The sequence below is a fragment of the Nomascus leucogenys genome, chromosome 7b (genome assembly GCF_006542625.1).
Source record: "Nomascus leucogenys isolate Asia chromosome 7b, Asia_NLE_v1, whole genome shotgun sequence".
Lineage (NCBI taxonomy): Eukaryota > Metazoa > Chordata > Mammalia > Primates > Hylobatidae > Nomascus > Nomascus leucogenys.
The window spans coordinates 11159496-11182752 of NC_044387.1; the positions used below are offsets into that span (position 1 = coordinate 11159496).

General features: G+C 51.1%; 1 protein-coding gene and 4 non-coding genes across 5 annotated transcripts; all 5 read left to right on the top strand.

The window, feature by feature from the left end:
- Window positions 1-14367: 14367 nt before the first annotated feature.
- RPL3 (ribosomal protein L3) lies at window positions 14368-21840 on the top strand. Its single transcript, XM_012507714.2, has 10 exons — window positions 14368-15105; window positions 16107-16299; window positions 17077-17245; window positions 17862-17997; window positions 19159-19345; window positions 19868-20028; window positions 20509-20610; window positions 20990-21085; window positions 21411-21530; window positions 21740-21840. The coding sequence occupies exons 1-10, from the start codon at window positions 15103-15105 to the stop codon at window positions 21782-21784; spliced, it is 1212 nt and encodes a 403-aa protein (XP_012363168.2). The 5' UTR covers window positions 14368-15102; the 3' UTR covers window positions 21785-21840.
- Window positions 15590-15653, top strand: LOC115836159. Its single transcript, XR_004031149.1, has one exon. It is a non-coding gene; the product is annotated as a small nucleolar RNA SNORD43 (small nucleolar RNA).
- Window positions 17807-17861, top strand: LOC115836178. Its single transcript, XR_004031164.1, has one exon. It is a non-coding gene; the product is annotated as a small nucleolar RNA U82P (small nucleolar RNA).
- On the top strand, window positions 19407-19501 carry LOC115836171. The gene has a single exon (XR_004031160.1). It is a non-coding gene; the product is annotated as a small nucleolar RNA U83B (small nucleolar RNA).
- On the top strand, window positions 20806-20898 carry LOC115836170. The gene has a single exon (XR_004031159.1). It is a non-coding gene; the product is annotated as a small nucleolar RNA U83B (small nucleolar RNA).
- Window positions 21841-23257: the final 1417 nt, after the last annotated feature.

The window sequence follows — 23257 nt, forward strand, 5'->3', positions numbered from 1 at the left end:
ATGTATAAAAATAAAATACATTATAAACAAATTGGGTTTATCCTAGAAATGCAGTTTGGTTCATTATTAGGAAATCTATAAATATAATTTATCATATGAATAGATTAGAAGGGAAAAACTATATGATGATCTTAGTAAATGCAGTAAAAGTACGTAGTAAAATCAGTACACTCAATATAAAAGCTCTTACTATGCTAAAAAAAAATCCTCAGCTTAATAAAGATTATCTACAAAATTCCTGCAGAATGAATATGCTCAATGGAAACATTAAAAACATTCCAAATAGAGAAGGCCAGGTACAGTGGCTCATGCCTGTAATCCCAGTACTATGGGAGGCCGAGGCAGGCAGATTACCTGAGGTCAGGAGTTCAAGACCAGCTTGGCCAACATGGTGAAACCCCGTCGCTACTAAAAATACAAAAAATTAGCCGGGTGTGGTGGCATGCACCTGTAATCCCAGCTACTTGGGAGGCTGAGGCAGGAGGATCACTTGAACCCGGGAGGCAGAGGTTGCAGTGAGCCGAGATCCTGCCACTGCACTCCAGCCTGGGCAGCAGAGCGAGACTTTGTCTCAAAAAAAAATAAAAAAATAAATAAATAAAACCAAAATAAAAAAAATTAGCTGGGCATGGTGGCGGGCACCTGTAGTCCCAGCTATTCAGGAGGCTGAGGCAGGAGAATTGCTTGAACCCAGGAGATGGAGGTTGCAGTGAGCTGAGACCACGCCATTGCACTCCAGCCTGGGCAACAGGCTGCAGCGGCTCACGCTTGCAATCCCAGCACTTTGGGAGGCTGATGCAGGTGGATCATGAGGTCAGGATATCAAGAACATCCTGGCTAACATGGTGAAACTCTGTCTCTACTAAAAATACAAAAAAATTAGCCAGGAGTGGTGAAGTGCACCTGTAGTCCCAGCTACTTGGAGAGGCTGAGGCAGGAGAATGGCATGAACCTGGGAGGCGGAGCTTGCAGTGAGCCGAGATTGCGCCACTGCACTCCAGCCTGGGCGACAGAGCGAGACTCCGTCTCAAAAAAAAAAAAAAAAAAAAAAAGGGCAAATAAATAAAAATACAAAAATTAGCCAGGCATGGCGGCTGGTGCCTATAATTCCAGCTACTCGGGAGGCTGAGGCAGGAGAATCGCTTGAACCTGGAGGGTGGAGGTTGCAGTGAGCCGAGATTGTGCCATTTCACTCCAGGCTGGGTGAAAGAGCAAAACTCCATCTTAAATAAATAAAAAGTAAAAAATAAAAAAAATTTTAAAAAGGGGAGGCATGAATAATCCACCCCTTGTTTAGCACATAATTAAGAAATAACCACAAAAATGGGCAATCAGCAGCCCTGCTCTGTCTATGGTGTAGCTATTCTGTTATTCCTCTGCTTTCTTTTCTTTTTCTTTTTTTTATTTGAGACGGAGTCTCGCTCGGTTGCCCAAGCTGGAGTGCAGTGGTGGCGTGATCTCGGCTCACTGCAAGCTCTGCCTCCCAGGTTCTGGCCATTCTCCTGCCTCAGCCTCCCGAGTAGCTGGGACTACAGGTGCCTGCCAACATGCCCGGCTAATTTTTTGCATTTTTAGTAGAGATGGGGTTTCACCGTGTTAGCCAGGATGGTCTCGATCTCCTGACCTCGTGATCCGCCCACCTCGGCCTCCCAAAGTGCTGGGATTACAAGTGTCAGCCTCCGCGCCCAGCCCATTCCTCTACTTTCTTTTTTTTTTTTTTTTTTTTTTTTGAGACAGTCTTGCTCTTTCACCCAGGCTGGAGTGCAGTGGCATGATCTCGGCTCACTGCAGGCTCCGCCCCCCGGGGTTCACGCCATTCTCCTGCCTCAGCCTCTCCGAGTAGCTGGGACTACAGGCGCCTGCCACCTCGCCCGGCTAATTTTTTGTATTTTTAGTAGAGACGGGGTCTCACCGTGTTAGCCAGGATGGTCTCGGTCTCCTGACCTCGTGATCCGCCCGCCTCGGCCTCCCAAAGTGCTGGGATTACAGGCGTGAGCCACCGCGCCCGGCCCCATTCCTCTACTTTCTTAATAAACTTGCTCTCACCTTACTCTATGGACGCACCCTCAATTCTCTCTTGTGCAAGATCCAAGAACCCTCTCTTGGGGCCTGGATCTGGACCCCTTTCCCGTAACAATACCATTGAGGCAGAAATTTAAAAATAAATATGCATTCATTCACTCTAAGAAAAGTAACAGGCAAGGCAAGGTTAAAAGGAAAATAACAAGTTTTCCTCTGCCTAGCAAAGGAAAGTGCAGCAAGCTCACTTCAAGGACAGTTATAGGATAACACTGTTTGAGAAGCCAAGGCCAAAGGAGTGGGCTCCAGACACCTCCCCTCCAGAGCAAAGTTGAAGGAAAAAAAAGAGAGAAAGACAAATTATGTTACTGTTACTCCTTTCCCTGGTTTCTTAAGCATGATTATGTTTTACAAATGTCTGTATTTAGCCAGTTCTTGTTTTTCTTTCAATGCAGCTACAAAGCCACCAGCTATGGAAGGCCGTAAGTTATGCTATACTATAGATTATGTGACCTATCATATGATTAGCTGCCTTTGTTTTACTTTTGTAAGCCAGCTTATAAAAACCCCGCTCTGTCTTTGTTCTAGGCTCAGCTTTTTGGATGTGAGTTCACTGAGCTGGTGCATACCTGAAATAAAAAATCCTCCTGTACTCAGATCGAGACCACCCTGGCGAACACGGTGAAACCCCGTCTCTACTAAAAATACAAAAAATTAGCCGGGTGTGGTGGCACTTGCCTGTAGTCCCAGCTACTCGGGAGGCTGAGGCAGGAGAATTGCTTGAACCCGGGAGGCAGAGGTTGCAGTGAGCCGAGATCGTGCCACTGCACTCCAGCCTAGTGACAGAGCGAGACTCCGTGTCAAAAACAAAACCAAAAAAATCCTCCTGTACTCTCATATCATTCTCTCCGTTCCTCAGTTTGCCCCAACACCATCACACTGGTGATTAGGTTTCAATATATGAATTTTGGGGAACACAAACATTCAGATGATAGCAATAACATAGCAGCAGGTTCTGGTTGGATTAGAAACATGGGGCTGGGTGCAGCGGCTCACGCCTGTAATCTCAGCACTTTGGGAGGTCAAGGAGGGCAGATCACCTGAGGTCAGGAGTTCAAGACCAGCCTGGCCAACATGGTGAAACCCCTTCTCTACTAAAAAATTACAAAAATTAGCTGGGTGTGGTGGCATGCGCCTGTAATCCCAGCTATTCAGGAGGCTGAGGTTGGAGAATCTCTTGAACTGGGGAGAGGCAGAGGTTTCAGTGAGCTGAGATCACGCCACTGTACTACAACCTGGGAGATGGAGCAAGACTCTGTCTCAAAAAAAGGAAGAAAAAGAAACATGGAACATGGCCCATCAGAATTCTAAAAGGTAAGTACGTGGAAGGAGTCTCAGGCCATCCTTTTTTTTTTTTTTTGAGACAGAGTCTCGCTCTGTCACCCAGGCTGGAGTGCAGTGGCACGATCTCGGCTCACTGCAAGCTCTGCCCCCCGGGTTCATGCCATTCTCCTGCCTCAGCCTCCCGAGTAGCTGGGACTACAGGCACCCACCACCACGCCCAGCTGATTTTTTTGTATTTTTAGTAGAGACGGGGTTTCACCATGTTAGCCAGGATGGTCTCGATCTCCTCACCTCGTGATCCCCCCGCCTCAGCCTCCCAAAGTGCTGGGATTACAGGCGTGAGCCACCGCGCCCAGCCCGAGATGGTGAATTTAATTGATAAATGTGTGTGTTCTGACTCTTCTATTGACTCACCATTTCTCTGTCTCTTTCCCTCTGTAGGGCAGCCCTATTTTCTGAGACACAACAGTACTGAAATTAGGCCAGTTGATAACTGCTCAATGGCCTCTAAGTGTTCAAGTGAAAGGAAGAGTCCTGTCTCTCAGTTTCAATCAAAAGCTAGCAATGATTAAGCTTAGTGAGGAAAGCATGCCAACAGCCGAGACAGGCTGGATTTAGGCCAGTTAATAACCCTACAATGGCCTCTCAGTGTTCAAGTGAAAGGAAGTGTCACATGTCTCTTGCTTTAAATCAAAAGCTGGAAATGATTAGGCTTAATGAGGAAGGCATGTCAAAAACTGAGATACCCTGAAAGCTAGGCCTCTTCCACTATGCAATTAGCCAAGTTGTGAATGCAAAGGAAAAGCTTTCGAAGGAAATTAAAAGTGCCACTCCAATGAGTACATGAATGATAAGAAAGTGAAACAGGCTTATTGCTGATATGGAGAAAGTTTGAGTGGTCTGTATAGAAGATCAAACCAGCCACAACATTCTCTTAAACCAAAGAGTAGGCCGGGCGTGGTGGCTCACACCTCTAATCCCAGCACTTTGGGAGGCCAAGGCAGGAGGATCACCTGAGGTCAGGAGTTTGAGACCATCCTGGCCAACATGGCAAAACCCCATCGCTACTAAAAATACAAAAAATTAGCCAGGTGCAGTGGTAGGCACCTGTTATCCCAGCTACTCGGGAGGCTGAGGCAGGAGAATTGCTTGAACCCAGGAGGCAGAAGTTGTAGTGAGCCATTGCACTCCAGCCTGGGTGACAGAGCGAGACTCTGTCTCAAAAAAAAAAAAAAAAAGACAAAGACTAACCCAGGGCAAGGCCCTAGACCCTAGCTCTCTTCAATTCTATGAAGACTGAGAGAGATGAGGAAGCTGCAGAAGACAAGCAGAAGCTAGCAGAGGTTGGTTCATGAGGTTTAAGGAAAGAAACTGTCACCATAACATAAAAGTGCAAGGTGAAGCAGCAGGTGCTCATGGAGAAGCCACAGCAAGTTATCCAGGTCTAGTTAAGATCGTTGATGAAGGTGGCTACACCAAACAGTAGAGTTTCAATTAGATGAAACAGCTTTATATCAAAAGAAAATGCCAGGAAGTCTTTCATAGCTAGAGTGGAGAAGTCAATGCCTGGCTTCAAAGTTTCAAAGGACAGGCTAACTCTCTTGTCAGGAGTTGGTGTAGCCCTGGTGAGTTTAAGTTGAAGCCAACTGCTCGTTGATAATTCTGAAAATCTGAAGGCCCTTAAGAATTATGCTACGTCTACTCTGCCTGTGCTCTGTAAGTGGAATGCCAAAGCCTGGATGACAGCACATCTGTTTTCCTTTCAAAATATTACTGCTTGTTGACAATACACTTGGATACCCAAGAGCTCTGATGGTGATGAATGTGGTTTTCTTTTTTTTTTTTCTTTTGTTTTTGAGATGGAATCTGGCTCTGTCCCCCAGGCCGGAGTGCAATGACGCAATCTTGGCTCACTGCAACCTCCGTTTCCCAGGTTCAAGCAATTCTCCTGCCTCAGCCTCCCAAGTAGCTGGGACTACAAGCACGTGTAATCCCAGCACTTTGGGAGGCCGAGGCGGGTGGATCACTTGAGGTCAGGAGTTCGAGACCAGCCTGGCCAACATGGCGAATCCCAGCTACCCTGAATCTGTTCTCCGCCCGGCAGCCAGGGGGCTCTTACATCACAGATTAAATCGCTTTATTCCACTGATTAAAATCCACCAGTACTAGGGGCCTAGAGGGATATCGAGCTGGGTCTCGGCACATTCCTCCATCTGCAGTTCCTTCCTCCACTGAACTCTTGTTTGTTTGTTTTAAGACAGTTTCACTCTGTCACCTAGGCTGGAGTGCAGTGGCACGGTCTCAGCTCACTGCAACTTCCACTTCCCAGGTTCAAGCGATTCTCATATCTCAGCCACCCCCCTTCACAGGTTGTAGGTGGACATACCTTTTTTTTTTTTTTTTTCAGACAGGGTCTTGCTCTGCCCTAGGCTAGAGTGCAGTGGTGCCATCTTGGCTCACTGCAGCCTTGAACTCTTGGGCTCAAGTGATCCTCTCTCCTCAGCCTCCTGAGTAGCTGAGACTACAGGTATGTAGCACCATGACCAGCTAATTTTTAAAAAATAGAGATGAGGTCTTGCTATGTTCCCCAGGCTGGTCTCAAACTTCTGGGCTCAAGTGATCCTCCCACCTCAGCCTCCCAAAGTGTTGAGATTACAGGCATGAGCCACCATGCCTGGCCTTCCGTATACATTTTAGAATCAATGTATGAGTCACCCCATCCCCCGACCTCTTGCCCAAATCCCTTGGGATTCTGGTTGAAATCCTAATGACTTTACAGATTACTATGGAGATGACTATTTTATTTTATTTTATTATTTTATTTTTGAGATGGAGTTTCACTCTTGTCGCCCAGGCAGTTCAGTGGCACAATCTCGGTTCACTGCAACCTCCGCCTCTTGGGTTCAAACGATTCCCCTGCCTTAGCCTCCTGAGTAGCTGGGATTACAGGCGCCCACCACAACACCCAGCTAATTTTTGCATTTTTAGTAAAGACAGAGTTTCACCATATTGGCCAGGCTGATCTCGAACTCCTGACCTTGGGTGATCCACCCACCTCGGGCTCCCAAAGCAGTAGGATTACAGGCATGAGCCACTGCACCTGGTCACAACTGACATTTTATTTTTATTTATTTATTTATTTATTTTTGACACAGTGTCTCTGTTGCCCAGGCTGGAGTGCAGTGGTGCGATCTCGGCTCACTGCAACCTCTGGGTTCAAGCAATTCTCCTGCCTCAGCCACCTGAGTAGCTGGGATTGCATGCATGCGCCACCACGCCTGGCTAATTTTCGTATTTTTAGTAGAGATGGGGTTTCACCATGTTGGTCAGGCTGGTCTCGAATTCCTGACCTCAGGTGATCCACCATCTCGGCCTCCCAAAGTGCTGGGATTACAGGCGTAAGCCACCGCGTCTGGCCTGTTTATTTATTTTTTTGAGACAGAGTCTCACTCTGTTGGCCAGGCTGGAGTGCAGTGGCATAATCTTGGCTCACTGCAACCTCCACCTCCTGGGCTCAAGCAATTCTCCTGCCTCAGCCTCCTGAGTAGCTGGGATGACAGGCGTGTGGCACCACACCTGGCTAATTTTTGTATTTTTAGTAGAGACGGGGTTTTGCCTTGTTGGCCAGGCTGGTCTCAAACTCCTGACCTCAGGTGATCCACCCACCTTGGCTCCCAAAGTGCTGGGATTACAGGCGTGAGCCAATGCGCCTGGCCACAACTGACATTTTAAAGACATGTCAGGCCATCCATGAATTGGTGATGTCTCTCCATTTATTCAGGACTTCTTTTATGTTCTTTAATAGAAAAGAGGTGGCCGGGTGTGGTGGCTCATGCCGGTAATCCCAGCACTTTGGGAGGCTGAGGTGGGCGGATCACCTGAGGTCGAGAGGTGGAGACCAGCCTGACCAACATGGAGAAACCCCGTCTCTACTAAAAATACAAAAATTAGCTGGGTGTGGTGGCGCATGCCTGTAATTCCAGCTACTTGGGAGGCTGAGGCAGGAGAATCGCTTGAACCCGGGAGGCAGATGTTGTGGTGAGCTGAGATCGCGCCATTGCACTCCAGCCTGGGTGATAAAAGTGAAACTCCATCTCAAAAAAAAAAAAAAAAAAAAAAAAGGAAGAAGGTTTTGTGCACTATTTGTTCAAGTAATTAGAGGGGGAAGAGTATGCTACAATTCACAAATGACACCTTTTTATAGATCCCCTCTCCTCAGAGTCCTATTATCTATATTTTGCAGGAAAGGGAACTGAGGCTGAGAAGGGTGAAGTAACCTCCGCAAGGATACACAGTAGTGACAGGGCTGAGACTAGGTCCCCCAGCCCAGCCCCTGGGATGCATGTGTCTTGTGTACTGGGAACAACCCACCTTGCCCCTCGGCCCAGTAAAGGCCTAAGTGGACAGATCTGTCGCCATTCTATCTCCCCCTGACAAAGCTAGGCAGGGAACATACCGGGGGCCGGCCCACAGTTAATCACCTTATTTTAAGCTCTGCACGAAGAGAGACGCGGCACAGATAAACAGAAGAATGATGAGGAGACAAGTCGCCTTGAGCTGCTGTGCGAGGGCCTTCTTGGATGAAGACTTCACGGCCATCTTGCTTGTCCTACTGCTCCGGAACCTGGTGCTAAGGGATATGCTGGTGGCTCCATAGCCACAGCCTTCTTCTCCCTCGCTGGCATCCTTGACCCCAACCACTATGAACAGGCTCATGAAGGCTGGTGAGAGCCTACTCATGGTGGCCGGGTCAGGTCCGGGGAAGCGCTGGCTGAAAGGGATGGTGGTTGCTGGGAGGATAGTGGTGACTGCATCCAGGTCTGTGGAGGCTGCCCAGCACAGCCTGGCCCTCTCCAGGGGTTGCAGGCCACAGCCCCACACGGCCTGGGCCACCCGTCCCACAGCCACCCACAGCCTGTCCAGGCAGCAGGCCAGCAGGGACATGGCCATGTGCTGTAGCACGGCCTGCAGCAGCAGCTCCAACACCTTGCTGTTATCGTGGTGGAAGCCCACCGGGCTGTAGTAGGCCCAATGGGCCATGGAGAACACGGCTGGGCCGGCCTCCCACCGCAGGTGTTGCCGGAGTTGCGAGGTGCAGCGGCAGGCTCCATGGATCAGGGTGGGGAACAGCTGTAGGTTCCAGATCTGCACAACAGTCAGCTGCTGCCACAAGGCCCGCTGGACAGGCAGCATCACCTCCATGCACAGTCTCCGGGACAGGATGAGGATGAGACCCCCACCCACTGGCAGGCTGCTGCACCACAGGACGCAGATGCCCAGCACGGAGACTGAGAGCCAGTGGGAGGCTGGATTTGCCATCTCCGCCTGCAGCCCCAGCAGGGATGCATAGAAGTTCACCAGGCCTAGGCCACACAGCAGCAGGAGTGGGAGCAGGACCTGCCAGACCTCCCTGCCCAGCCCGCTCCCATTCTGTGGGGCATTTCCCCCACAGCTCCTTGTGAAGAAGCACAGCAAGGGGCCTTCACGACCCAAAGGCTGTGTACCCAGGCTCCTGCCCGGGGACATGAGGCTGCATTCATGCCCCAAGCTCATATTAGCTGACCCTCTGGACCAAACATCCTGTCATCTGGGCAGGGTAGTTTTGCAACAATCAATGACAGCACAAAAGATCAGGATATGAACTTATGTCCAAGAGAGGGCATAACTGCTTTGCCCATAATGGGCAAGGCAGGCAGCCATTGAGAATGCAGCTGTAGGCCAGGCACAGTGGCTCATGCCTGTAATCCCAGCACTTTGGGAGGCAGAGGCGGGTGGATCACCTGATGTCAGGAGTTTGAGACTAGCCTGGCCAACATGGCAAAACCCCATCTCTACTAAAAGTACAAAAATTAGTCAGGCGTGGTGGTGGGTGTCTGTAATCCCAGCTACTCGGGAGGCTGAGACAGGAGAATCGCTTGAATCTGGGAGGCAGAGGTTGCAGTGAGCTGAGATCGCGCCATTGCACTCCAGCCTGGGCAACAAGGCAAAACCCTGTCTCAAAAAATAATAGTAAGTCAGGCGCAGTGGCTCACGCCTGTAATCTCAGCACTTTGGGAGGCCGAGGTGGGTAGATCACTTGAGGTCAGGAGATCGAGACCAACCTATCCAACATAGCGAAACCCAGTCCCTACTAAAAATACAAAAATTAGCTGAGCGTGGTGGTGGGCCCCTGTAATCCCAGCTACTCGGGAGGCTGAGGCAGGAGAATCGCTTGAAAACGGGAGGCGGAGGTTGCAGTGAGCTGAGATTGCGCTGTTGCACTCTAGCCTGGGCAACAAGAGCAAAACTCTGTCTCAAAAATAAAGAAAGAAAGAAAATGCAGCTGTAATGTCCTCGTTTGGTTCCACTATTTTCATGCCCTCATCTGACAAATGCGACTCAGCATCTTCTCTATGCAAGGCTCTGCCTGGAGGCAGAGCACATGGGGAGGAGACACATGCTTTGCCAACATGAAGCCTCCAGGCTAGTGGGGGAACACAGAGCTTTAAACACCATCAAGGCAAAACTGTCATCCCACCCAACTCCTCTCTTGCCCTCCTGCTTCCTCCATTCTCCTCCTCCTCAAGTCCTCCTAATCTTCCACAAAAGTTAGAGTACACCTTGGGTTTTACCTGGCAGCAGAGACCATCTGCCCTTTAGGTATGTGAGCAAAACCTTGGAGTCTTTGCTGCTGCTTACTACAAGTTCTGTTTTGGAAAAAAAAAATCGATAGGGGTCTCTTTGTAAATAAAGTTAACCCATTTCTTTTCAGACTCTGGATTTGATTTTTGCATTAAACTGGCAATCAGTGATCATATCATTTAACCCGCTCACTTTGGCCTCTTGTAAACAGCTCACACGGATCAGCATGTCGCCGTGAGTTCTTTGGCCTGCACTAAGCATACACGGCCATTGTGTGTTCACTGTGGGCTGATGTTCCAGGCATCATCGGCTGTACCACCCTGGCCCCTTGAGGAGGACCCCTGGGGAAAAATGTCTTTCAAGCCTTATTTCAGGAACAGCAGACTCTTTCTGGCCACTGGTTTGCTTTTATCATGTGGATATTGTGAACCATGTTTAGCCATATTCATCTTTTTTATTTGGCTACACAGAAACTCCGAACCAAATGAGAGGACCACCTCTGGCACAAATACAGAGATCCATAATGTGTATTTTAGACGTGATCCCACTTCTGGCTTCCTCTTATATCCCTCCATCATGCCCTTACTTTTTTTTTTTTTTTTTGAGATGGCGTCTCGCTCTGTCACCCAGGCTGGAGTGCAGTGGCGCAATCTTGGCTCACTGCAACCTCCGCCTCTGGTTCAAGCGATTCTCCTGCCTCAGCCTCCTGAGTTAGCTGGGATTACAGGTGTGCACCACTACGCCCGCCTAATTTTTGTATTTTTAGTAGAGATGGGGTTTCACCATGTTAGTCAGTCTGGTCTCAAACTCCTGACCTCATGATCCACCCGCCTTGGCCTCTCAAAATGCTGGGATTACAGGCGTGAGCCACCGGGCCTGGTCATGTCCTTACTTTTACCTCGATGAGTTGCATATGTCTTGGTATGTAGCCTTACATCTGTACTTGAAAGGAGAAAGGATATAGTTAACCCCATAAATGAATCCATCCCTACACATATAAATCAAACTCTGCCTTCTAAAATAACACCACATACCCAATATCCAAAATGGACATCCTGATTCCCATACTTGCTGCTTCCTGTCCCACCCACCCTGACTCATACAAATAGTTTCCAGAGCCTGTCCAGTCTCAACATCTGATTCATCCCCTTTTCTTCCTTCCTTCTTTCCTTCCTTTCTTTCTTTCTCTCCCTTTTCTCCCTTCCATCCTTCCTCCCTCACTCCCTCTTTCTTTCTTTCCTTCTTTCTCTCTCTCTCCCTTCCCTTCCTTCCTTTCTTCCCTCTCTCTCCCTCTTTCTCTCTCCCTTCCCTTCCCTTCCTTCCTTCCTTTCTCCCCTCTCTCTCTCTTTCCTCCTCTTCCTCCTCCTCCTCCTTCTTCTTTCTTCTTTCTTCTTCTTCTTCCCCGCCCTTTTTTTTGAGACAGAGCCTTGCTCTGTTGCCCAGGCTGGAGTGCAGTGGTGTGATCTCAGGTCACTGCAACCCCCACCTCCCAGGTTCAAGTGATTCTTGTGCCTCGGCCTCCCAAGTAGCTGGGATTATATGCCTGCACCACCACGCCTGGCTAATTTTTGTATTTTTAGTAGAGATAGGGTTTCGCCATGTTGGCCAGGTCGGTCTTGCACTCCTGAGCTCTGTGATCCACCCACCTCAGCCTCCCAAAGTGCTGGGATTACAGGTGTGAGCCACCGCACCTGGCCACTCACCCCTTTCTTCTGTATATTCACCTTCAGTGCCCTTTGCCAGGTGCCTATGTTGGTGGCTTACACGGAACAGTGAAAACTCCTTCCATCCTCTCCTAATCCAGCTGGCCCCTTAAAGTCACCCTTCTAAAATGCACAGGTGCTGATCTGGCATGCCGGCTCACACTTGTAATCCTAGCACTTTGGGAGGCTGAGGCAGGAGGATCATTTGAGCCCAGGAGTTGGAGACCAGCCTGGACAACATAGCAAGAGCCTGTCTTATTATACAAATAAAAATAAGTGCACAGGTGTTCATAGGCTTTCAATGCATTCCACTGGCCTCAGGATGATGTTTTCCAGCTGGAAACTTTAGGTCTGAACTCTACCTATCTTCCTAAACTGGCCTCCTGCCACTGTCTTCTAGTCTGGCTGTGCCAAATCACAGCTAGTTCTGCAGGCCACTGTCTTTTATCCTTTCTGCCTTTGCACACATTGTTCCTACTGCCTGGAGAGCTGCCCTTTTTGCTTGACAAATAAAAATCCTTTCAAGTCCGGTTCAAATGACATCTCTGTGGTTGAGGCTTCCCTGATGACCCTGCCCATAAATTGGGAAATTCACCAGTTCTTTTTGCACAGGCCTCTGTTTCATAGCTATGATGTAGGTAGACTGATCTCTTCCAGGGCAGGGGTCCCAACCCCACCTCTGTTTTATTCCATGTTGCAGAGCCCTGCACGGGGCTAGGCAAAGTAGGCTCAGTGCATATTTGTTGAATGAATGAATGAATTCCTCATTTGACAGATAAGGAAACTGAGGCCTAACCCAATGTTGTGCTGAATCCCTATTTTTATTTTTTATTTATTTTTATTTATTTATTTTTGAGACGGAGTTTCACTCTTGTTGCCAAGGCTGGAGTGCAATGATGCGATCTTGGCTCACTGCAACCTCTGCCTCCTGGGTTCAAGCGATTCTCCTGCCTCAGCCTCCTGAGTAGCTGGGATTACGGGCATGTACCACCACGCCTGGCTAATTTTGTATTTTTAGTAGAGACAGGGTTTCTCCATGTTGGTCAGGTTGGTCTCGAACTCCCGACCTCAGATGATCCGCCCGCCTCAGCACTTTGGAAGGCTGAGGGAGGAGAATTGCTTGAATCCGGGAGGCAGAGGCTGCAGTGAGCCAAGATCATGCCACTGTGCTCCAGCCTGGATGACCAATCAGGATTCTGTCTCAAAAAAAAAAAAAAAAAAAAAACGCCAGGCGTGGGGGCTCATGCCTGTAATCCCAGCACTTTGGGAGGCAAAGGTGGGTGGATCACCTGAGGTCAGGAGTTCGAGACCAGCCTGGCCAACATGGCGAAACCCCATGTTGGGTAGCTGGGACTACAGGCGTGCAGCCACCACAACCCGCTAATTTTTGTATTTTTAGTAGAGATGGGGTTTCACTGTGTTGGCCAGGCTGATCTCAAGTTCCTGACCTCCGGTGATCCACCCTCCTCGGCCTCCCAAAGTGATGGGATTACAGGCGTGAGCCACCGTGCCTGGCCTGTATCCTGAAATTTTAAAAACCTTCTTAAATTATTTGGCAGCAAAAAGTAAACTGATGCATTTTTTTAGCAGCAAAGTCAGCCTTGAACTGATGTGAGTCTATTTATATTTGTCCCACTCCATGTGAATATTCATGTTTCCTTACGGAATATTGTTTTTCTTTAAAAAGTACTGAATTACATAATATACAGTATGTGCACCATATTACCTTTCTAAAACTCAAGAAATGCTGAATTTTGAAACATATGTGGCCCCCAGGATTTCTAATAATGGATTGAAGATCTATCAGTTATGTCCTTCGGGAATGGTGTGAGGATTAAGCGGGATAATTTTTTTTTTTTTTGAGACGGTGTCTCACTCTGTTGCCCAGGCTGGATTGCACTGGCGCAATCTCAGCTCACTGCAAACTCCGTCTCCCGGGTTCAAACGATTCTCCCGCCTCAGCCTCCCAAGTGGCTGGGATTACAGACACACATCATCGTGCCTGGCTAATTTTTGTATTTTTAATAGAGACGGGGTTTCGCCATGTTGCCCAGGCTGGTTTCGAACTCCTGACCTCAGGTGATCCGCCCGTCTCGGCCTCCCAAAGTGTTGGGATTACAGGCGTAAACCACCGCGCCCGGAAGAGAGAATGCTTTTTAAACGACGGTGGGAGCAAAGGCCAGGCCCAGAATTAAAGAAGATGACAGGGTTGGGCGGAGGAAGCAGGTGATATGAGAGCGTGTGCTCTGGCGCAGCCATGAGGCTGAAGTAGACGGTTAGGCGAGCGTCTTTGGCGGCCGCTGAAGTTGATGCTTAATTCCGAGGAAACAACGAGGCGGCCATGGAAAGTAACGAGATACTTGATTCTTAGAAAGATTTGTAGGGGGCCGGGCACGGTGGCTAACACCTGTAATCCCAGCACTTTGGGAGGCCGAGGCGGGCGGATCACGAGATCAGGAGTTCAAGACCAGCCTGGCCAATATGGTGAAACCCCATCTGTACTAAAAACACACACACAAAATTAGCCGGGCACGGTGGCGCATTCCTGTAATCCCAGCTACTTGGGAGGCTGAGGCAGGAGAACTGCTTGAACTGGGAACCGGGAGGCGGAGCTTGCAGTGAGCCGAGATTGCGCCACTGCACTCCAGCCTGGGCGACAGTGAGACTCTGTCTCAAAAAAAAGATTTGTAGGGGACGAGCCTGGAGGCAGGGAATCGGTCAGGATCCGAGTCACCCTGGAGCCCAGACAGAGATCAGCGAAAGCCCTCGCTGATCCAGAGGTCTGGAAGGCGTGAGGCTCCGGGAGGCTGGGCAGCTGGACTCGGCATGACCCGAGGTCGTGAGGCCGTTCCGCAGGCTTGGGACGCTCCTGAGACCCTCAGAATCAAGCGCGGGCCACTGCATTAGCATGGGAGAAATGACAGAGATAGGGCTTGAGGGAGGGATGCCTGAGATCGAAGGTATTAAAGGTAAGTTGGTGTCGCGGCAAAACCAGCGTGGGTGCCAGGAAACGAGAGTTTCAGTCTTTCTTCGCTAATTCCAGACATAGCTGCATATCAGAGGAGGAAAAGCGACGCAGCCATTTTTCTTCGTTATTATCAAATTTGGCTGCTGCCGGACGCCGTAGATTTGTGGCACACCAACCCTTAGCCCACGTCTCCGCGGCTTTTCACTAAGTTTGAACCCGACCCCTCGCCGTAGAGCGCCTAATTTCTGTCTCCGAAGCTGACGTCCACCTCTGAACGGAAGCTAGGAGCGGAAGAGCGGGCGCGGAAATGGCGCTCGGTACGCCTCCCCCGACCCGACGTCTGCCGCGGGGGCGCGCTCGCACGCCGGAAGGGGCGGGGCCAGATTTGGCTTTATATAGCGGGCACCGAAGGCCGACCGGCCTCTACCGGCGGGATTTGATGGCGTGATGGTACGTGTTGTAATGGCGGCTGTTTCATTGTCACCGGCGTCGGCACGGCTGAATCCGCGACGCATCGCCGCCATCCCGTCTTGGCCGGCGCCGGGGGCTTGCTCTAGGGGCACGGGCGACCCAGCGGGGACTTCAGTCTGGCCTATTTTCTGGAAAGTCGAGAGGCTTGTGGAGAAGAGCGCTTGGAGGACTGGCTTTGGGCCTGCGGGTCGGCCGGAGAGAGGCCGTAAGGGTGGGAGCAGGCTCGGAGGCCCGGCATTTTTAAAGCCCTGAGTCATTTCTGAGTTTCGATCTCACCAATTCTATCATTAGTTGGTATTACGGCCCATAAGCTGCTTGTCTGGGTAGAAGGACCTTGGGTGGGGATTCTCGGCGCCGTTCTCATTGGGAGGTAAAGAAGCTTGGGGGAGGGGAGTGTTGTGGAGTCCTCCTGAATATCTGGGACCGCTGGTGCACTCCGAAGGCCTCTGGAGCTCCCAGAAACCACAGATGATGAACTTATTGACGGGCGGACAGAAACTGTGTGCTGATTGTCATGTTCTGATTTGGCTCTGCCGAGTTCTCTGGCCTACGTGTGTCGGTGTAATTAGTGTCTGGGCGCCGGAGGCAGCCCATAGCGTAGCATTGCTAGCTGCTACCCAGCGTTTGTCCCAGGAGTCCCTTTCTTTAGCGGTCAAAACCTTGCTAATTGGCACATAAACTGTTAAGCAGTTTTTAGTGCCACTACTTAGTGTATTTTTGTGTAGTGTTAGAGAAAAAAATGGATGGCTCGTTTTCTTACAGGTTGAGTGGATTTGAAATAAGATTCAGCTTAAATTTTGTCGAATACAAAAGCATTCTTGACATGTGCGAGCCTGGAAGAGATAATGACTTTTTACTTGGCTTGTTGGGTGTCTGGTCAGGATTCAGTATTGCTGAGATTTGGAACTTAGGCCCCTGGGAACTAGAGAAGGGGGCACTGCTTTGATACGGGTGCTGACGGTGATTTTTTTCCCCTCTAGTCTCACAGAAAGTTTTCCGCTCCCAGACATGGGTCCCTCGGCTTCCTGCCTCGGAAGCGCAGCAGCAGGCATCGTGGGAAGGTGAAGAGCTTCCCTAAGGATGACCCGTCCAAGCCGGTCCACCTCACAGCCTTCTTGGGATACAAGGCTGGCATGACTCACATCGTGCGGGAAGTCGACAGGCCAGGATCCAGTATGTACAGGCATCCTAAAAGTTGGAGGAATAGGAGTGGAGGAGGAGGGAAACTGTAGAGACGGAGTCAAGCTGCTAGCAGAGGGCAGACTTGTTTTTAAGCAGGAGTTACAGATTGTCAGAACTGCTGTGACAGCAGAACGGGAATGCTCAACTTCAAGACTAATATTCCAAGGCTACAGATGGCCAGCACTGTTTGCTTTAGGTGCGGTGTGGGGTATTGGTTTCAGAGCATAGTAAATTTGCCAGGAGCCTTAGCAAAGAGAAGTAACACTAGTGTTGGGGGTTGGAGCTGCTGAGGCTGGCATAAAAACTGCCTCATGTTTTGCTTGTTCACGTGAGTTTCACCTGAAAGCTTGAATAATGGCCACTTACCTGTGTGTGTTCTAACAGCACTGGTTGCTGAGCTATGGAGACATTAATGTTAGGCAGTTGATATTGACTAATCTCTGAGCTCAGAGCTATTTCTGTGTCCCAGTTATATTTAGGACACTGAATTTTCCAGATGAATAGCATTCTTGTCTGCCTCCAGAGGTTTCTGTAGAAGAGAATTGAAGCTGGACAGGTATTTGGCTGTCTAGGGTCCTGATATTTTTTGTTTAAAGAACATAAATGTGCTTTGAATGAGAAATAGGTAGTAAGGACAGCCCTGTGAGTCCATACTGCAGGTGTGGGGCCCAGTTGCCCTTCCGGCCTAAATGGGCACTTTGCATTTTTCTAGAAAACATTACACCCCTTGCTTGGGCTCCTGCCAAGTCTGACTGCTTTTTTTTGCAGAGGTGAACAAGAAGGAGGTGGTGGAGGCTGTGACCATTGTGGAGGCGCCGCCCATGGTGGTTGTGGGCATTGTGGGCTACGTGGAAACCCCTCGAGGCCTCCGGACCTTCAAGACTGTCTTCGCTGAGCACATCAGTGATGAATGCAAGAGGCGTTTCTATAAGAATTGGTAAGGGAGGAGGCCATGTAGTTCCTAGCTTGGGAGCTGAAGAGCAGGGAGCAGCGTGTGCGTGGTTTCTCAGCTCTGTAGCAGGCAGGGAGCTGCTGTCTCGGGTTTAGTTTGCCTCTTGAACAGAAAAATACCTGGGATCAGACTTGGCCAGCCATCTGGTTTCAGCCGGAAGCTAACACCCTCCTTCTGAGTCCAGGCTAGTGGATGGTGGCTGAGGACCCAGTTGGTTGAGGAGTCCAACTAGAAACCAGGAGAGGTAGCAGGATAGTTCCACCCCTATAGGGGTGGCAAGGGCCTCTGGCCCTGGGTGGAATATCCCATTTCCTCCGTCACTGAGTGGGTGCTCCCCCAAGGCAGAAAGGTTGCTTCCTCCCGGAGCAAGAATTTTGTTAGAATGCGTGTAACTTACATTAACCTTGTGGACCTCTGCTCAGCTCCGCTCGGCTCTGCCCGATGAGCTCCATCCAGGCTCCGCTTGCCGGTGGAAAAGGCTCCTTAGAAGCCGGCAATGAGCCCCATCCCCCGTGGTGCCAGTGTGCCTTCCGCTCACCCCTCAGACGGGTGATGAAGGCCTGCACCCGGTCCCCTCCCCAACTCTGCTCTGCTCCTGAAGGCATAAATCTAAGAAGAAGGCCTTTACCAAGTACTGCAAGAAATGGCAGGATGAGGATGGCAAGAAGCAGCTGGAGAAGGACTTCAGCAGCATGAAGAAATACTGCCAAGTCATCCGTGTCATTGCCCACACCCAGGTGAGCGCAGTGCCCCAGGGTGGCTTGGCCTGCCACTTAGTAGAAGTGACCTATGTGATCATGGGGGTCCCGTGCCCGCCTGCTTGTGGGTAGGCTTCTCCCTTGCCAGCAGAGGGCACTGTGTCCTTACTGGCCCTTAGCAAGGGAACCATTCCCCTTTCAAATTCAACTGGCTGACCCAACTGGTGACTCACCTGTAACACTGAAATGCCTGCCTGAAAGTCGGCTGTGAGGTACTGTACTGGCTGCTCTCCTGGAAACCTAGTTGGTGAGCTGAGCAGGCTCTTTATTGACTTGGTTAGAGTGGGTGCCTCTTGCTGTCCTGTTGGTTATCCTGGCTGATCTCAAGTGCTGAGTACAACCCCCTGTGGTGAGGGCCACAGATGAGAGTGAATGTCCACCATTGAAATTTTGTCAGGACATTGCTAGGCTGTCCTTGAGTGAAAGCTTTATGCTTAAATGCATTTTTTTTTTTTAGAGACGGAATTTCGCTCTTGTTGCCCAGGCTAGAGTGCAGTAGCCCTGTCTCAGCTCACCGCAACCTCCGCTTTCTAGGTTCAAGCTATTCTCCTGCCTCAGCCTCCTGAGTAGCTGGGATTACAGGCATGCGCCACCACGCCCTACTAATTTTGTATTTTTAGTAGAGATGGGATTTCTCCATGTTGGTCAGGCTGGTTTTGAACTCCTGACCTCAGGTGATCCGCCTGCCTCGGCCTCCCAAACTGCTGGAATTACAGGCGTGAGCCACTGCGCCCAGTGATGCATTTTCTTACTTAGAGCTTGTGCTCTCTTAAAAGCAGGCTTGTCACTAGGGCAAGTGTAGGTGGCTGAGGTAAAACTACTGCAATACTCCAAAAGGAACTGACCCAAAGGACAGCCATAGGAACATTGGGCTGGTAGGTGCTGGGATCTGGTTGTTTGCCTGTGGTGTGGGCCTTGTCCGCTCATCCTGACAGTAACTCAGGCACCAGTATCCAAAGTTAAGTTGTTGCTGTTGGCAAAAATGAAAGTTCCTTCCTCTTGGTGAAGTTCAGTGACTTGTTCAGAGTTACTGGCTTTTTGCCGTGTGCTTGACATCAATCAGGCCGCATGGAGCTGCAGTTCCTCTACTGTGGGAGGAGCGCTGGCAGCTGGAGCTGAGCTGTGTCTACCCCCTCCTAGATGCGCCTGCTCCCTCTGCGCCAGAAGAAGGCCCACCTGATGGAGATCCAGGTGAACGGAGGCACTGTGGCCGAGAAGCTGGACTGGGCCCGCGAGAGGCTCGAGCAGCAGGTACCTGTGAACCAAGTGTTTGGACAGGATGAGATGATCGACGTCATCGGGGTGACCAAGGGCAAAGGCTACAAAGGTGAGCTTTGCAGTGGCTTGAGTTGCTGTGCAAACCTGGGGGAGAAGTGGTTTCAAGCCCAGCTGTTCGGTGATGAGGCTCAGAGTGAGCGCTGGGCACAGCGCCCGAATCAGACAGTGTGGAACCATTCTCTACTGCCTTCCTTCTGAGAACAGCTTTGTGGTCAGAAGTGGCTGGGGTAGCAGAGGGCCAGGGGACAACTTCTTAACATGTTCCTGGACCCTTTGCTCTTCGTAGCCTACTGATAACTGCAAAGGGGAGCTTGGAATTATGTCAGTCAGTCCCTGCGGATGGGGGAGCTTAAACTAATGGATGCCTTAAAAAGCATCCATTCAGAATTGAGTTCAGGGTTACACCCCCAGAGCCTATCCAGCTTGACAGGGGAGACCTGTGGATAATGCACATGAAATAATCTTATCACTCCCTCAGATGACCCAGCCATGGTTGGTAATTGTTGAGTAGCAGGAAGGGGTCAGTGGGAGGTGCTGGGCACTGAGGTGCAATGATGTGTATCCATTCCAGGGGTCACCAGTCGTTGGCACACCAAGAAGCTGCCCCGCAAGACCCACCGAGGCCTGCGCAAGGTGGCCTGTATTGGGGCGTGGCATCCTGCTCGGGTAGCCTTCTCTGTGGCACGCGCTGGGCAGAAAGGTTACCATCACCGCACTGAGATCAACAAGAAGGTGAGGTTCTGAGAGTGGCTCCCTGGGGGCGGGAAGATGACCCCGTGCTGGGGAGTGGGGTTTCTGTGCCGGTCAGTGCTGCTTCATTGACTGTAGCTTATGCATCATGTGGACATCAGTGGCTTGCTTCTCATGGGTCCGTTCTGGCCCATCTTGATTTGTAAGGTGCCATCCTGTAAAGTGGCTGTGGTGCGGCTGACTTGGTGTGGCTGGGGATACTAGCCTTATTGGTCCCTGATCCCACTACCGGGGGGGTGACAGGCCTCCTGTGTTGTACAGCAGGATCTTTAGTTTTAGTCCAGCCACCTTACAGAAAGGAACCTGGAGGGCCAGCCACCTTTTTGCTCTGACCTTGGGATAGTCTGTGGCTGGGACTGAGGCCTCAGCTGCCTTCCTAGAGTGCTTTGCAGGTCAGCACACTGGCACGTCTGGGTTATTTGTCCCTAATGCCCTAGCCTTCCACCCTTCTTGTTCACTCAGATCTATAAGATTGGCCAGGGCTACCTTATCAAGGACGGCAAGCTGATCAAGAACAATGCCTCCACTGACTATGACCTGTCTGACAAGAGCATCAACCCTTTGGTAAGTAATGGGTGTTCTGCTCTGTGAGGCCACCCCAGGCCTTGTGCTTTTGGGGATAGGCTGCTTCCTAGGAGCTGCTAGCAGGATCCTTAACTGAAGCCAGCACAGCACCTAGCTGTGTCCCTTGTAAGTGGCATGTTGTCATTTGAGTCCACTCGTTGGGGTTGGCTGGTGAGAAGTGGGGTCTCAGGCTCAGCTGTTCAGTGATGAGGCCTGGAATGTGCGCTGGGCACAGCGCCCAAGACAGACTGCGGAACCGTTCCTTGTTGCCTTCCTTCTGAGAACAGCCCTGTGGTCAGGGAGGGCCTGAACCTGGAGGGGTTATCTGCACAACAGTCCCCTCCTGGGCCTGTGCTGATCCGATGCTCTTGTTTTCCAGGGTGGCTTTGTCCACTATGGTGAAGTGACCAATGACTTTGTCATGCTGAAAGGCTGTGTGGTGGGAACCAAGAAGCGGGTGCTCACCCTTCGCAAGGTGAGGCAGGTCCTGCTTTGTCATGGGGGGGCTCTTGTAGAGGGAGGATCCAAGGCCACAGACGCTGGTGGCCCTGTGGTGGGAGAGGAGAGGAAGGAGAGGGTGTTGGCAGTCCTTTCACACTGGCTTTGAAGTCCTGGGATGAGGAAATTCCCAGGCTGGCCTTGCTGGGCTGTTTGCTGCTTTGAGTGTGTCCTCATCTGCCGGGTGGTGGGGGAGGCTGAATTGATCATGTGCCTTCCCAGATGCAGGGGCGCTGTGAACCAAGTGCTGAGGAAAGCCTGGCTCCTCATAATCCTAAATCCCTTCCCCTCTTGGCCCACAGTCCTTGCTGGTGCAGACGAAGCGGCGGGCTCTGGAGAAGATTGACCTTAAATTCATTGACACCACCTCCAAGTTTGGCCATGGCCGCTTCCAGACCATGGAGGAGAAGAAAGCATTCATGGTGAGCACCTCTGCCTGCCCCCCTTGCTGGGTTCGGTGGCTTGGCCAGCCGCTTGCCTTTGGCTCCAGCCAGGGTAGGGGTGGTCTTGATGCCTTAGGCTTCTCTTGTGGCTGTGGAGACTGGCCCAGAGTCTTGGTCCCGACCTCTAGAGTGGGCATCTGCTGTCACCTGCCATCTTCTACCTCTGACCACTGCCTCTCTCCCCACAGGGACCACTCAAGAAAGACCGAATTGCAAAGGAAGAAGGAGCTTAATGCCAGGAGCAGATTTTGCAGTTGGTGGAGTCTCAATAAAAGTTATTTTCCACTGACATCTTGCCTCTTTCTTCAGGAGAGAGGCGGGGACTGGGGAGGCAGATGGGGGCCCTTGAGGTGCCTTGTGCTCCCCAAGGCCACTGCCCTCCTTTCTGTAGTTTCGCTGGGTTTGCCCTCTGGCCTCCCACTCTGTCCCCCACCCTCAGTCCCCCCACTCTGTCCCCCACCCTTAGTCCTCCCACTCTGTCCCCCACCCTCAGTCCCTGGAGGGAGGTAAAAGCTGGGCCTGGTTCTGCCGCTGAGCTGTAGAAATCCAGCTTGGAGCAGTGGGCATTGTGCAAATGTTTGTCACCAGGGCGAGGCAGCTGGGTTTCTGCTGTTTGCACAGCTTGGGTGATGCCAGTGCTGTGGAGACAGGGAAGGAGACAAGGAGGCCTGGATGTTCCCTGGCGCCTTTGATGCTGATGTGCAGGCAGACCCTGGGGTCTGTTACTTGTTTAAAAAGTTCATTTGGTTTTAAATTAATCCAGGGAAGGGTGGCTTCCAGTTAAGGCTTGTTCAGGTGCTTTTGTAATCTGCACCCCAAGTCTGGTACTGGGAGAACATGAACACAGGCACAGAGGTTAAGGGACTTGCCCGGGCTCGGCAGCTGGAAGCCTAGTTGGAATGTGTGGCAGAGGGCTGTGTCCCCTCTGGGCTGGGGTCTGCCCTCTGGGACTTGGCTGGTGCAGTCCCTGTTCCCACTGGAGATGGCCCCTCTACCCCAGCCCCCCTGGGCGCTTACTTGCTTTCTTGACTTGCATGTTGAGTGCTTGCTGCCCTCAGTTCCTGGAGCCCAGGATGCTGGGGTGAGGCTGCTGTTGTAAGCTGAAGGAAGCCTCCAGGCTCTGGGCTGACCCCTGTGACCTGGCCTGGAGCCGGGTGATCTCTGTGAAACCCAGCACAGACCCTGGTGCTTGGACCCACTTGCTGACTCCCCATCTTTGCTCAAGCTGCACCTGGGCTCTACCAGTACAGGGTGTGGAATATAGGTTCCCTGATGCCGTCAAAGCTGCTCCCTCAGACTCAGGTGCTGTGGCTGTGTGCAGGCGCTGTGCTGTACTCCATCCCTCACTGAGTTATTTGTGGATAGAGTCCCCAGCTTGCGGCAGCTGACTGTCCACCCAGCGGTGTCTGGCAGGCCTGCTAGTCACCGGGGCCCTAACTGTGTGTCTGAGTCTGTTTATTCGGATGGATTGGCAATAGCTGTGATCTGAGGATCAGCGTGCAGGGTGCACCTGTGGGCTCGGGCGTGTGTGGGACTGCGGGAGAACAGGTGGGGAGATGCCCAAGTTGTCGCTGCCTCCCTGTGGATCTGAGGGTGCGGGGTGGAGCACTAAAATATCTTGAAGTCGGCTGGGCGTGGTGGCGGGCGCCTGTAGTCCCAGCTACTCGGGATGCTGAGGCAGGAGAGTGGCGTGAATCCGGGAGGCG